At 42.3% G+C, this 14,094-nt stretch overlaps 1 protein-coding gene across 4 annotated transcripts in view; it reads right to left on the bottom strand.

The window, feature by feature from the left end:
* COL12A1 (collagen type XII alpha 1 chain) overlaps nt 1-14,094 on the bottom strand; it is a 116,735-nt gene that overhangs the window by 45,691 nt on the left and 56,950 nt on the right. For 3 of the 4 annotated variants that reach the window (XM_082475718.1, XM_082475720.1, XM_082475721.1), the window contains 11 exons: nt 12,000-12,139; nt 11,613-11,745; nt 11,487-11,513; nt 10,647-10,789; nt 8,161-8,290; nt 7,623-7,762; nt 7,062-7,191; nt 5,716-5,858; nt 4,478-4,607; nt 3,691-3,833; nt 1,654-1,783 (listed from right to left, as the gene is read on the bottom strand). In XM_082475718.1, the coding sequence (XP_082331844.1) occupies nt 1,654-1,783; nt 3,691-3,833; nt 4,478-4,607; nt 5,716-5,858; nt 7,062-7,191; nt 7,623-7,762; nt 8,161-8,290; nt 10,647-10,789; nt 11,487-11,513; nt 11,613-11,745; nt 12,000-12,139 (1,389 nt within the window). The remainder of the gene's footprint in view (nt 1-1,653; nt 1,784-3,690; nt 3,834-4,477; nt 4,608-5,715; nt 5,859-7,061; nt 7,192-7,622; nt 7,763-8,160; nt 8,291-10,646; nt 10,790-11,486; nt 11,514-11,612; nt 11,746-11,999; nt 12,140-14,094) is intronic. The other variant, XM_082475719.1, reaches the window with a different exon arrangement.

Here is a 14,094-nt window from a genome sequence, read left to right as displayed (position 1 = left end):
CAAATTAATAATATCCCATATTGTCCCGCTCCAGAAAACAATTAAAACGTATTGAAATGTTCAACAGAAAGCTTAGTAGTTTTCCAAATTCAAACAGCAAATCAAATGGACTCAGGAACTGGTGATTTCTAGAACTGGATTCAGAATTATAAAAAGTAAAAGAGATCTCATACCATTTTTTTGGATGTTATAGATCACAGATTGTTAGAGCCAAAAAAATGATTTACAGACTATTTAATCCAACCATCTTATCACAAAAATAAGATATGATTTGCCCAAGACCACACAGCTAGCTAGTGACCAAAACGAGGTTCTTCCCCAGCACCACTATAACCTCTACCAACATAACCTAGAGTAAATGCTCACACCTCCAGAGCACTACCCAACTCTACCCCCTATTAGATCAATGCTGTGAGGTAGGCTGTTAGTCAGACCCTGAGTTATTATTCACAGCGTTACACAAATAAGTACTCAACTTCAAAAACTTTTTTACAAGAGAAACCAGAAGTGGCTTTGGCCCTTCCTAGAAAACTAAAGATCTAGTAGAGATTTGTTTATGTTCTTGATTAAGCATAGAATTCTGAAATACGGCATTTCCTCCAGAAAAATACCAAAATATATTCTGAAACCTAAGGGAAGAGTGACAATGGGAAGCTGTTAAATTAAAATCATCTTGAGTCGCTACATGGAGTCTCTGTTGACTCAGTCCTGTAGACAACAGGTGTCAATAAATATACAAATTCCTGGCCTCCAAAGACTGAGCTGAAACACTCTGGTCCTGCTTTTCTCTCAGGAGTTTTCAGATGTTACCTCTCCCAAATCCTGTAATGTTGTCAAGATCATTTAAGTAGAAAAAGAGTTTGGGCAATTAAGTGTAGCAAGGAGCCTGAAATCATGTGACTTAAGTGGATTTTGGCTGAACGAAGTGGAAAAGTGTCTTACCCATGTCTCCCAGTAACGGAACCCAGTGGACCCATGGCCCAGCCCACCTTCACGCTCAGCCAGGGACTCTCAACTTTGCCTGCACACTAGAACTTCGGCAGGTCTGGACCACGTCTAGACCATTAACATCAGTATCTCTCGGGGTGGCGCCCAGGCGTAAGCCTTTTTAAAGGTCTTCAGATGATTCCAGCAACCAAATTAGAGGACTTTTGATCTAAACCATAAGAAACTGCCACCCACGCAGGCTAGAAAAGGGGCCTGAATCCTGGTAATCCATTAGTACAATAGAAAAAATATTTTTTTAAAAAAAAGCTAAATTTGTAAAGACAGAGGATGATTACTAATCATCTTGCTTCTTTTTCATGACTTAAGATTCTATGGTGATGGGGTCTTTTTTGCTGACACTTAATTGACTGAGTTAACAGCTACAGCCTTAACTGATACCACACAAACTAAAACATTATTCAGTGACTAACCAGTGGTTTTCCAAAGAATAAAACTATCTCAAGCAAAGCAAAATATGCAGATTTGTGTCTCATTTTCCTTCTTTCAGTGGACCTTTAAAAAGTTAATAACACATTCCGCTGTCACATCATTCTGACAAAATTCAATATCTAATACAAATGTTAATGCAGTATCAATGGAGTGTCTGAGATGTATATACTCAAATACTACCAAGTTTAAAGATTATAAAAGGTTTAAGACATTTACCAGTTCTTCCATTTCCTGTCAAATGGGTACCATCTCCATCTTCATAAACAGCAATAACAGTAATTTTATATGGGGTATCAGATTGCAGGGGCTGTAGCATTACATTGTTTCTTCTGCCTGGGACAGTGGTCTGCAGGGGAAGTTAAATTATGAAGTTATCATCGGCTAGAGGACTTCCAGATCAATACTTTTGTATGCATCCCCATAAACGGTAATGTTTTCTTCACGGTTTCTTTTTCTTGCACAATGCTCAAGGCGAGGCAAACTGTCTACCACTGTGCGGCACGGGAAATGGTTTTAGAGTCAGGCAGGTCTCAGCTCAAATCCCGCATCAGCCACCTCCCAGTCTTGTGTCTCAGCGTCTCAGAAGGATGGAAGCCGTGAGGATGAAAGGCAGTATCTCGTACAGCACCTCCACACACGTGACTGTGCTCCCCTCCTTCCCCGCTCCGCCATGTGTGTCAGTTTCGTGGTGCTCCTCCCACAAATATGCACCCTGCGCCCACCGTGGGCCAGGTGTGGTACCAGCCACTGGGAACCCACTGGGGAGCAAAAGCGGACTCAGTTTCTGTCTTCAAGAGCATCAGTTTTGGCTTCCCTGGTGGCGCAGTGGTTGAGAATCTGCCTGCCAATGCAGGGGACACGGGTTCGAGCCCTGGTCCGGGAAGATCCCATGTGCCGCGGAGCAACTAAGCCCGTGTGCCACAACTACTGACCCTGCGAGCCACAACTACTGAGCCTGCGCTCCACAACGAGAAGTCACCACAGTGAGAAGCCCACGCACCGCAATGAAGAGTAGCCTCCACTTGCTGCAACTAGAGAAAGCCCGCGTGCAGCAACGGAGACCCAGCGCAGCCAAACATAAAATAAATAAATTTATATTAAAAAAAGTATCAGTTTTGCTAATATTAATTAGGGGAAAAAGAGGAAATGGAAAATACATTCAGCTGCCCCCACGAAGAGCAAATGAACCAGACAGACCTCTCAGTCTCTCTTCCAACTCTATGCTTTGCTTCTACAAAAAGCAGGGATCACTTAAACCATGAATTCCAGCACGGAGTCCCCTAATTCCAAATGGTGAATTGGGAGGGAAATTACGTTTTTCATGTTTTCAGAAAGTGACGGGAAATTGCGTATTTGTCCATGGCAAGGCTGAATAAACACTAAAGCAGGAGCTTCTCTGCTTTGGCAAACTAAGTGTGGTAATACCGCTTACCCCATCTTGATCAGAAACTCTTAAATGGCAGTTACATGGGTTTCTGATTAATAAAAATAGGGGCTTGAATTAAAGCCTAATATATCAAGTTCAAGTAGATATCATATTTTACAACATGGGGATAATGAAGGGAGAACCATCAGAGAGGATGTATGTGGCAAAATGGCTGCAAACCACAGACCTCACTGCCTTACAATCAACATTCTGTGTAAGAGTCTACTAAACTATCACATCAATGAATCACTAGCCTTTAAAGAAAGTCGTGAGTTCTTCCATCCATAACGGATGGATGTACATACTGAGGGCTAGGAGGAAGTTAGAAGAAACTTGAATCTGGTTCTGGAGTGACAAAATATGACACTCAAAAAGTTTAAAGCTAATATGAGAGTATGTATACTCCAAAACCAAAGTGTACCCAAAAATGTTAAATTCAGACCAAAGAGAGCTTGATTAGCCCTGGAGTATTGAAGGGAGACCTTGTGGAGGAATTGTATGTCAAGAAAGGTTAAGATTTAGAGAGTCACATAACTCGAACATTAAGTTAGGTAGCTCAGAATAATAGGTACCATGTTTCACCGACTCAGTTCCTATGGTATAATTAGATAGTTAGAAATACACATTTTTATGAGATAAGATAATTTTTCAACCTGTGCGTAGAAGAGAAATGAGCCCAAAGATACTGATTGTGCAGGTGGCCCCAATATCACATCAGAGAAAGACTCAACTGTAATCACAGCACTTCCTAAAGAAGAAAGCTTCCTTTCACCCTCCAACCAGGTGAGAGATTACAAAACGCTCAGATGAAAGAGTGACAGACTCACGTATTCATCGATTGGGTCCCCAACGGTGGGAGAATAAATGATCCTGTATTGCTGAACTGGCCCATCAGCGTGGTCCCAGGCTACCGAGAGGCTGTTGGTTGTCTCCCCAAAGACTCTCAGATTTCTTGGTCCACTTCGTGGTACTAAATAAATAAATACAACAGAGTTGGTTTCCTGTCTGTGACCATAGTGGACACAGGGGTGGAGGGAGGGCTATGAAAGAATGGAACCCAGGGCAGAGTAACTGTACCCCGGTACTTCACCACTCTCTGGGTTGCCCACTCCCTTATGATGAAATACACATGTACGGCTCTAATGTGAAACCATAAACAGTAGAAAGTGCTGCATTCAGAGCTACGATTACATGTGACAGAGACAGAGAGCTTCCAGTGACAGAGAGCCAGGTTTGAACCTGAAAGTACAGACTAGGAGAGAAAGGGATTATTTTAACTGCTATAAGCACCTCCTGTTTAATGAAACAGAGAGGCCGCGCCCTAACACTTCCAAAGTGCCCAGTTGGTGAGAAGACCCACCGCAGGCAGAAGAAGGGAAGAAACCCCTCCTTAACTGGGGTCCCAGATGAGAAAACGGCCTAACGACATCACTCAGCTGGGAGGGCAGTCATGGGCCCAAGGCTCCAGGCTGAACGTGACTGTGGGCAATCCAGCGCTCCCCTCACCTGCGCAAGGTAGAGGCGATTCCCCACACCCCTCACTCACCACCCACCCCCCAGGCCTCCCGCCCCAAGTCACAAGGGAACACGGTGGAGAAAGGATTTCCGCCTCACACGTGCGGCCCTGGGCAGGGCTGGGATTCCCCTCCGCGTCCGGGTAGAGGGCAACGATGTTCACGGAATAGGGTGTGTCCGGAATCAGCCGCTCCAAGTGCACCGTGCGCGTGTTTCCCGGCACCACGATCTGGAGGGGAGGACACGCCAGATTCTGCTTGACCACAACCCAAATGCCTACCGAGTCTTTTATTAGTCGGCATGATAATGTTTACAGTAAAAGGCTGAGCCCAGCACAGCAGAAACCAGCTTCTGTGCTACCTCATGAGACCTGCCCAAGCCACACTGTTAAATGCAATTTATCCTCAGAAATTTCCTCTCCAAAAGAAGTTAGTTCATACTTGACCCTTAGTGACTTCAACTATCTCCCATTTGTGTTCATTATAAAGGTTCTCAAATACAACATCCAGGGCTCATGACAGTTACCCAAAAGCATCCCGAATGTTAGATACACATAAAAGGGACCACACACACACACACACACACACACACACACACACACACACACACACTGGTAAAACAGAGAGCTACTCCCTGCAATAGATAAGGGCAGTACTGTCTGAATGTGTCCTACCATACACAGGGACATACAAATCAATACTCTTACAGAGCACATCTATCTCTCCTCATTTGTTTACCTTTGTTCGTCGTCATTGTCTATTTTGCTAAAGACTTGTAAATTAAATTAGTCTATAAATTGACTTTCCCATAGGTGTTCTATCCCTTGTCAAATTAGTAGTTTCTGATCTCAAAATTATTAATCTACTTAGAAAACTGCATAGTACTATGAATTGAAGATAGATTGGGCAACCTGTTAAGAGCCAATGAACGCAAACTTTAAGGTATTTTCATAACAAAGACGTGTATGTTACAACAAAAGCCCATACTGACGAGGTCTAGCAATGATTTGCATTCACTACTGGGGCTTTTAACTTATATAGCTAATTTGTATTTTTCCAAAATTCATTTTTGCTAACTTACCCTATCGTTAATACACCTACTTTAATTCATCAAAAGCAATCATTTAAGCCTTACACAAGGGCATGCCCGTGGCTTGCATCCTCACAGGCAACCAAACAGGACACAAACTTGAGACTAAGCTCATCAGGAAAGGAAGTTTCCAGGAGACCCGGTGCCACACCAACTGACTTATTGTTCTGGGCCAGCAACTAGAGCAGGAGGCACAGTAAAATCTACAGCATTCTTCTGTCGAGCTCTACGACGACAGCATGACTTACAGATTCCGAGGGTCTCTGGCCAGCCAGGGGCGAATACACGACGCGGTACTGCTGCACCGGCCCAGGCGCCGAGTCCCAGCGAACGTCCAGGCTGTTTGGCGTTGGATTGTACACTTGGACGTTTCTTGCCAGCCCTCTCACCACTGAGGAAAGAAAAGCCAACACATATTTCTTACATCTGTTTATATATGTCAAGCTTTTGCTATCACTTCTCCAAAACTTCTACTCTGTAACAGGATAAAATACTGTCCTCCTTAAACTTCTAATTATCTACACACAAAAGCAGATTAAAATTCTGCAAATCCAAATGTAGTCAAAATTAGCCAACTATGTCCTTGGTCTATATGGAAGCAAAGTTGTTGCCAATAAAAACAAGCTAGTGAAAGCACAATGATAGCACTGGGTTGGCCACGAAAGAACAAGGGGCAAGGGACAAGATGCTTCAGTTTTCCAACACAGGTAATGGAGAGACAGAGGATTTTATAGCTCTGCCTTCTAGGTGAAAACTGACAACACCGATGAAGCCATCTAATTCCATCAGCTACATTCACCCATTCATTCCTTCTCATTCAACAAATAGATACTGAATGTCTTCTGTGATTAAAAGAAAAGGCAAAAGGAGGGAGAAAAGATACACTCAGTTCTCAGTTACCTGCCCCAATAGGGACTTAGAAAACATGCAAATTAAATCCATGTATTAACCCCAAACTCTAGTTTAGCCAATAACATCATCTTTCCAGACCGCTAATCTTTTGCCAAAAGAAGTCATCTGTATTTGCTCTCTTTTAGCCAGCAGCAAGTGTATTTTTAAAGCCAAAGAAATATTTATAGGTATGCCCCAAAGCCTTTAAGCAGTACTAGAAAGAATTGTAAAACCACTATACGCTGCTTTCTCAAGATGTTAATGGCAAATGAAAGCACACGGATTTTCAGCGCCAAAAAGCACTTCATCAGCAAACCAGAGAAATGTGCGATCAAGTAATGTGATGAACAGATTTCAACAATCGACACTACGCAAGCCAATTACAAAACACTGCTTCACACAAATTTATAAGGCACAAAACAAAGCTCATGAACTTTTGTGAGTGAAACAGAATACTGGTGATTACATACACATTTATAAATCCTGAAATTATCATTTCAGAAGAAGAATGCCATTATAACTTTTTATTTCATACACTAAAATATTAACAGTTGGTGGTGTTTGGATGGTAAACTATGGGTAATTTTTATGTTTTTGTTCTATCATGAATTTTCCAAATTTTCTTCAGGGGGCCTATATGGCCTTCACACGGAAAAGCAAAGCGTATCACAAAAAAGCTATATTTTTCTGCCTTCTTACTTACACGTCCTTCCAGTATCTGATATGCGTCCTCCATCACCTTCAGAATAAACAGGAACGACTGTAACAGTGTATGAGGTATCTGGCTGCAGATTCCTAAGAATGGCATAATTGGTATTCCCAGGGATTGGTACCTAAAGATTTTAATAAAATGTAAAGTATCTGATTTGAAAAACTTGTCAAAGAAATAATACTTCGAATAATATAATACTCAAAATATTAACTCAAGACCAAGTCAAGAAGCAAGTTCTGTAATATCGGGATGTAACGACGTGCCCCCAGACGAACTGTTATAAGAGTCTCTGAAGAAAGACTTCTCTACACTCACCCCAGGCTCCCTCTCAGAACTCCCTGGAAGGATTACTTCCCCTAGCCCCAATCCCCCGCAAAAACTCCCTGATCACCCAGGCACAAGACACCAACCTACCGCCCTCTGTCAAGTCCTACTAAATGAATATGAACTTCTTCAGCACTAAGGTAAATTGGTTATCTCTTTAGCTCCACTTTGCAATCATTCGGCTACAGCTAAAACAAACATGCTTTTTTCCCTACAGGAAATAAGTACCAGTTCCTCCGGACCGCCTGCTGTGGGTGCGTAGAGGAGCTTGTACTGGCGAGGATTGCCCTCTGCATGGTCCCAGCGAACGTTCAAAGTGCTGGTGGAAGGGTCGTACACTCTGAGGTTCCTCACAGTATTCAAAGGCTCTGAAATGCACGGAAAGCCCATCACAGTGCGGTCCTAACAACCCAGCACTCACAAAACACAGGTTCCCTGATGTCTCCCCACCCCACAAACATTTGTTGAAGTCCTGAATAAGTAAAAGAATGTCTGTGATCATCTGACACATGTCTCATCTCTCCAGAGAGATTTTGGCCCCTGAGCGGTTTTTGTTTGTCTTATCCTAGAAAGTAATAAACGTCTTTCTCCTTGAACAGAGACAGATGACTCCAAGTAAGGATATTGAAAACAATTAAGATCATTATTAACAACGGCTTTTAAAAGATTAGCAAAAGGCTGTGTCACCCCAGGGTTTCCAGAGGAAGATGTGATTCCATCCCCACGAACGTTATGTAAAGAGCCGTGGGAGTCTGGGTTCACTTACTGGTCTTGCCCCTTCCTGTCATGCGACCGCCTTCACCGTCTGGATACAGGGAGGACACAGTGATGGTGTAAGGAGTGTCAGGCTTCAGCTTCTGCAGGAGCACGCTGTTTTGCCGTCCTCCTATCGTGGTCTTGAGTAAAACAGGGATAAGTGTGAGTCTTGCGCTCTCCATCTCACTGATCTGTTAGAAAAAGCTCTTTCTACAGGGGAGCTATTTGAGACCTTTGCCAAGATCTGGAAACAGGTCCCACAGTGAAAGCTGAAAATATATCTTAGGGTATAATTTTAAATGTAAAATATGCACTTTCAATCATAAAAAAGGATTTTAAGCCTTAAACTGGTGACCTTAAGAAAGATATTTCAACTTGCTGGCCGCCAGCGCTGTGCAATTTCATCCAAAACACATTTCACAGATCTCTTCCCCAAAAAGGCATTAATCATAAGTGAGCTGCAAAGGAACTTTAAGATAGCAAAGAATTGCACGATAGTAGAGGCTCTGCACCATTAAGTGTTATTCTTACCTTTTTACAGATGTTTTTTTATTTGCTTAAGAAACATATTAAAATGATTCAGCAAAAGAGCTAAAGCTTTCGGTTTTCCCCCTCAAAAACTGCCCCTCTAACAGCATGAGCTGTGTAAACTACGTGACGGGACCCTCTGCCAGGCCACACTCAGGATTCCAGCCTTGTGGGATGAAGCTTTTTCAATATCCTCTGATTACAGAGTTTGAAGGTTTTAATTCATTGCTTAAGGCCATCTAGTTATCTTGCTGAAAGGAAATTTGTATGATTTGTTAACGGTCTACCAGATTCAGATGTTTATGCCATACTAATTAAAATCGCATGAAAGTGGCATGGCGCCCGCGAATCCACATGTGGATGGCTGGTCCAGATGTTTCCCACTTAGCACGCATCCACTCAAGCAGTCTGCGTTTCAGAGAAAACCTCAGTGAATCGCTGTACTCCTCCTCAATACGGGCAAATTGGACCACAGTGGCTAATTCTAACAGATTTAGTATTTGAGGTTATGAGAACAAAGTATCGACGTATTTGATACTTAACAAATCTGAAAGCATCCGCTTAGTAGAACTAGCCTCATGAGGAAGCGGAATGGTGTGTGCCTGCTTCCCCCATCCAGCTCTCCAAAATATGCCAGCATCGGTGATTCATTACTTTGATTATTTCGCAGACTAGCATTAAAATGCAAATATCCTTAAGAATAACAGACCTTAAGGGATTATCAGCTAATACTGTACAGAGGATACGTTTATGAGACTCCTTCTAATTATAACAAACAGCTGAGAGACAGGAAAAAGAGACCCAGGGCAGCATTTGGATGGTCAGTACCACCAAGAACAGAAATGCTAAGGACAAGCGTTGCCTAAATCTGGCCTGGCACAGACGAAAGTTCTGTTTCTGCCATTAAAATATCAGTCCATCAGATGTGTCTCATTTTATATAAAAGCCAGTTGATGACACTTGGTATTTAGTTTACTATTGATAAACTATAAGAAATTCTTAGTCCAAATGTATCACACTACCTAAGTCTAGATCTATGGAAACCTCAACAGAGCAGCTCACAAGAGCACTAGTTCAGCTAAACCCACTTACTGCGCAGGTTCAGAGACCTTTAACCACTGCCAGCATCTACCTCTGCTAACGCCTCTAAACTGGGAAGAGGTATGACCCATTTGCTGGAGCTCAGAGAGTCAGACAATTCAAAGTTAATAACTCACTCTATCTAAGGCAACATGAGGAAAAATCACAGCCCCCAACAGTCAACAAAATGTTAGACCTCACCAAAAGAGGTATTTGAAATAAATCAGAAAGCGTCGCCCTATCTGTGTAAAAATCGTGCTGCTTCCTGACCCAGGGTAATGTGTGCAGTTCTGGTCACACATTTCATAAAACAAAGCTGAAGAAGATTCAAAGACAGACAACTAAAGTAAGCAAGGTAAATGGACAAGGGGTCTGTTAAATACGGGAAGGCTGGGAAGAAAACGAAGATGAAGGCCGAGTTTAGAGTCCCACAGTCCTTCTCAGGAACCTCCACTTGGATAAATATAAAAGTGATAAATAGTATAAGTTAGGCTGAACAGATACCCAGATCTAGAAACATCAGAGCTAGAAGATACCTTATGACATGCAAAACACAGGAAAATTAGAATAATGGAAGTTTAGCAGACTCTCAACACTTGATCAAGTTAGAGATGTAAGAAATGAAAATACAAATAGAGTCACAAATCCAGCTATCTCCGTGGATGACCCACCCCTAATAGTTTTTAAGGAAAACATGAATGCCTTGAGGCACATGCCTGATGCTGTGAGGCTCCGTCAGGGATGAAGCCAAAAAATTCCATCCAATACAGCAAATCTTGCAACTCTCAAAACAGTAAGTGTGACTAACTAAACACTGGGAGTGAGAGGAGTCTGAGAAGGAGAGGGTAGAATTTATCTAAAAGTCACGTTTTTTCCCAAATGAATTACCGTCTGTTCACTGCCTTCCCCTGCTGCAGGCTGATAGGTGATTCTGTATTTCTGCACACGACCACTAGCAGGATCCCACTTAACAGTCAAGCTGTTAGATGTTGCATTGTACACCTGAAGGTTTCGTGGGCCACTTTTCGGAGCTGAAAAAGGATTGTTGAGAAACAGAATAAACAAACTGGAGAATGCCTCTCCCACAAATATGCACTGTTCCCAAGGAAATCAAGAGAGCTGTATACTTCTAGGCTTAGAACTAAATTTTTTTTTTAAACATCTTTATTGGAGTATAATTGCTTTACAATGGTGTGTTAGTTTCTGCTGTATAACAAAGTGAGTCAGTTATACATATACATATGTCCCCATATCTCCTCCCTCTTGCGTTTCTCTCCCTCCCACCCTCCCTCTCCCACCCCTCTAGGTAGTCACAAACCACCGAGCTGATCTCCCTGTGCTATGCGGCTGCTTCCCACCAGCTATCTATTTTACATTTGGTAGTGTATATATGTCCATGCCACTCTCTCACTTTGTCACAGCTTACCCTTCCCCCTCCCCGTATCCTCAAGTCCATTCTCTAGTAGGTCTGTGTCTTTATTCCCATCTTGCCCCTAGGTTTAGAACTAAATTTGACCCGACGGTCAATGATGGTCATTGACTCTCAAATGACTCCTCAACACATAGTAGCAAAGAGCAACGTTTTTCGAGAAAGACCTGTTTAAAAGAGGTCCCAATCGACACCTTACGATTTAAAAGCAGAAGGCCTGTTTGCAATGGATTTTGTGTTATTTTTCATTCATTCATTCATTATTTGGTCATCGTACAATCAGCAAATTAAATTCTTACCTTGTGTTGTTAAGGGTATCAAACGCACTACAAAAAACAGAATATGGGGAAATATTACGAATATAGGCATAGCTCTATTCTGTTCATTTTAAGATAACAACGTCCTACTGAAGGCTGAACACCTACACGTGCGCTCGCTGCCAGTCAGGTCTTCGCTTTCTGACTCATCAGGATAGATGGCAGTAACAGAAACTTCATAGAGAGTGTTCGGGTTCAGGTTTTCAAACAGCAAAGTATTCTCATCTCCATTTAGGATGGTCTTAGGGGAAGAGGAAGAAACAACAAACCCACACAAGGTTAAGTCACAGGTGCATCATGAACTCCATGGCAGTTGGTTGACAACATTTAGCCAGATATTCCTCCTGCTTTGAGGCATGCCATGAGCTCAAAAGTCACTAGTAGGAAAGGATGCTTTTCAGGCAACAGAGGTAATAACATATTTCAAACAAGAGTCCCTATAATGAAATGCGATCTAAAAAAAAGAGAGAGAGAGAAAAAAAGAGTTAACACTACCTCCATCTTATCTGTGCTTCCAGAAGGTGCCCAGGTGATTCTGTAGAGAGACACATCAGAAGCTCCGTGATCCCAAGTCCCTCTGAAACTCTCTGGTGTTACTTCAGTAATCTGTAGGTTTGCTGGGGCTGGCACAGTGCCTGTCATGAGAAAAGGCAGGACTGTTTTTCGATGTGATCCCCAAACTTAATATAATAAAACTGCCTTGTTCTATTTTAATGGACATGGGAAAACTGGTTGACAACATTGCTTAGAACCAAGTATCTTACCAATTCAGTTCATTTGAAAGTAAATATGAGAGAGAGCCCCGAAAACTGCAGGCATTTTATGGCTATAATAGACTACTTCCCGTCCATTAAAATGGTGATTTTTTTTTTTTTAAAAGGTACCATTTAGTCATACTGTTCTAACACGGTGGTTCTTCATCGTTTGTCCCTCACGCTTTTTGAGAATCTACGGAAAACCCTGGACTCTTTTGCACAGCAGTACAGAAGCACAGACTTTAGCCCATAATATCAGAGGGTTCATGGACCTTCATGGTCCATGAAATCTTATGATCTAAGTAATCCGCGCATAAGCTTTTCCGGCAGGTCACTAACCTGACACACAATGTGAAGCTGACTGTATCAGCTCTATTCACAGGCAGGACTAGCCCTGCAGTGCTGATGATGGCTGAAATCCCAACTAAGAGCCCTTCTGTTGACGAGGCACGGCAGCTGGTTTGCGGCACAAGCAATTTGGAACGTCTGACACCAGTTCTGAGCTTTCATTGTCAATTATTTCTCTATCATCTCCTGGTAACCAAAGCCAACTACACAAAAGCCAGAGCCACCAAAAATTTGTTTCTAAGAGTTACAATGAAAAGGCCCATTGAGATAATACCACTTTCACACGCACAACTGCAAAACAAACCAACCATTAAGGGTGCATTTTGGATGTATCTAAAAGTTCTTAGGAAATCTTAAGGATTAAAAACAAGTATTAATTTAGTATATTAAATGACAGGCTTTGACTCGTCTTTCTTCTTGACTTTTTCTTCCCTTTACTCTTCCTTTACTTCCCTTTAAATTCCTGTTGTATTTATGAAAATCTGTCAGCCTGCTCATATGGACAAATTTTCGTCTCTAGCCACTACCCTTCCAGGAAAGAACTGATGCCAAGAAGGTTATTAAAGTTGCTAAGAGATTTCACGTGGTAAGAAAACAGCAGAAGTGGATACTGTCTGGAGTTAAGGAGGAGGCTGTGAAATTTGACAAGATGCCTTGATCATGTATAGACAGCTGGGCACTGAAGGAGAAGCTTCTGAGCCCCTGGTGAGGGAGTTGCTGGATAGGAGGTAAAGTTCTGGACTATAGCACTGATCCCTCACCGCTAGCTTCCTGGACGAGGCCGGGCAAGTCATTTAAATTCTCTAGACTCCCTGTGCTGTCCACCATGGCAGGCACCAGCCACATGTAGCTACTGAGCATTTGAAATGTGGCATCTGAATTGAGATGTGCTAAAGGTGTAAATTAAGACACACCGGATTGCAAAAACGTTACTACCGAAAAGAAATGTGAAATATAAATAATTAGTATACGGATCAATGTTGAAATGCTAACATTTTAGATACACTGGGCTGAATAAAACACATTATTAAAATTCATTTTTCTCCTTACCTTTTCTATTTTCTAGAAAATTTTGAGTTACCTCTGTGGCTCCCATTATATTTCTCGGGAACCCTGCTGGCTCTAGACCTCAATTTCTTAACCACCATTTAATTAGGAAATGATGGGCTGAGCACCGAGTCAGAAACTGGAGATTCAAAATTGAGCAAAATAAATATGTTTGTGCCTTCATGAGGAAGGAGCGAGGGGGAAGTAGGATAGATAGGAAAAGACCAACAGGCAATAATAATTGGGTTAAATACTATGGAAGCAGCATGAGAAGGAGAGAAAGCGACATCCCTTGAGGTGGCCCAGAATGGAGCAGGGAAGGTGGGGCCCCTGCAGGTGCCCTGTATCCTTCCACCTTCCCGCTGTGGAATCTCCCCTTCCTCTGAGTGCCATGTACCTCACCTTCCTTACGTGATCCCATGTATCGTTACTTTTTATCT

Source organism: Balaenoptera physalus (assembly GCF_965194825.1).
Source record: "Balaenoptera physalus genome assembly, chromosome: 9".
Taxonomy (NCBI): domain Eukaryota; kingdom Metazoa; phylum Chordata; class Mammalia; order Artiodactyla; family Balaenopteridae; genus Balaenoptera; species Balaenoptera physalus.
The sequence above is the reverse complement of the archived record's forward strand: the minus strand, read 5'-3'. Positions and strand labels throughout refer to the sequence as shown.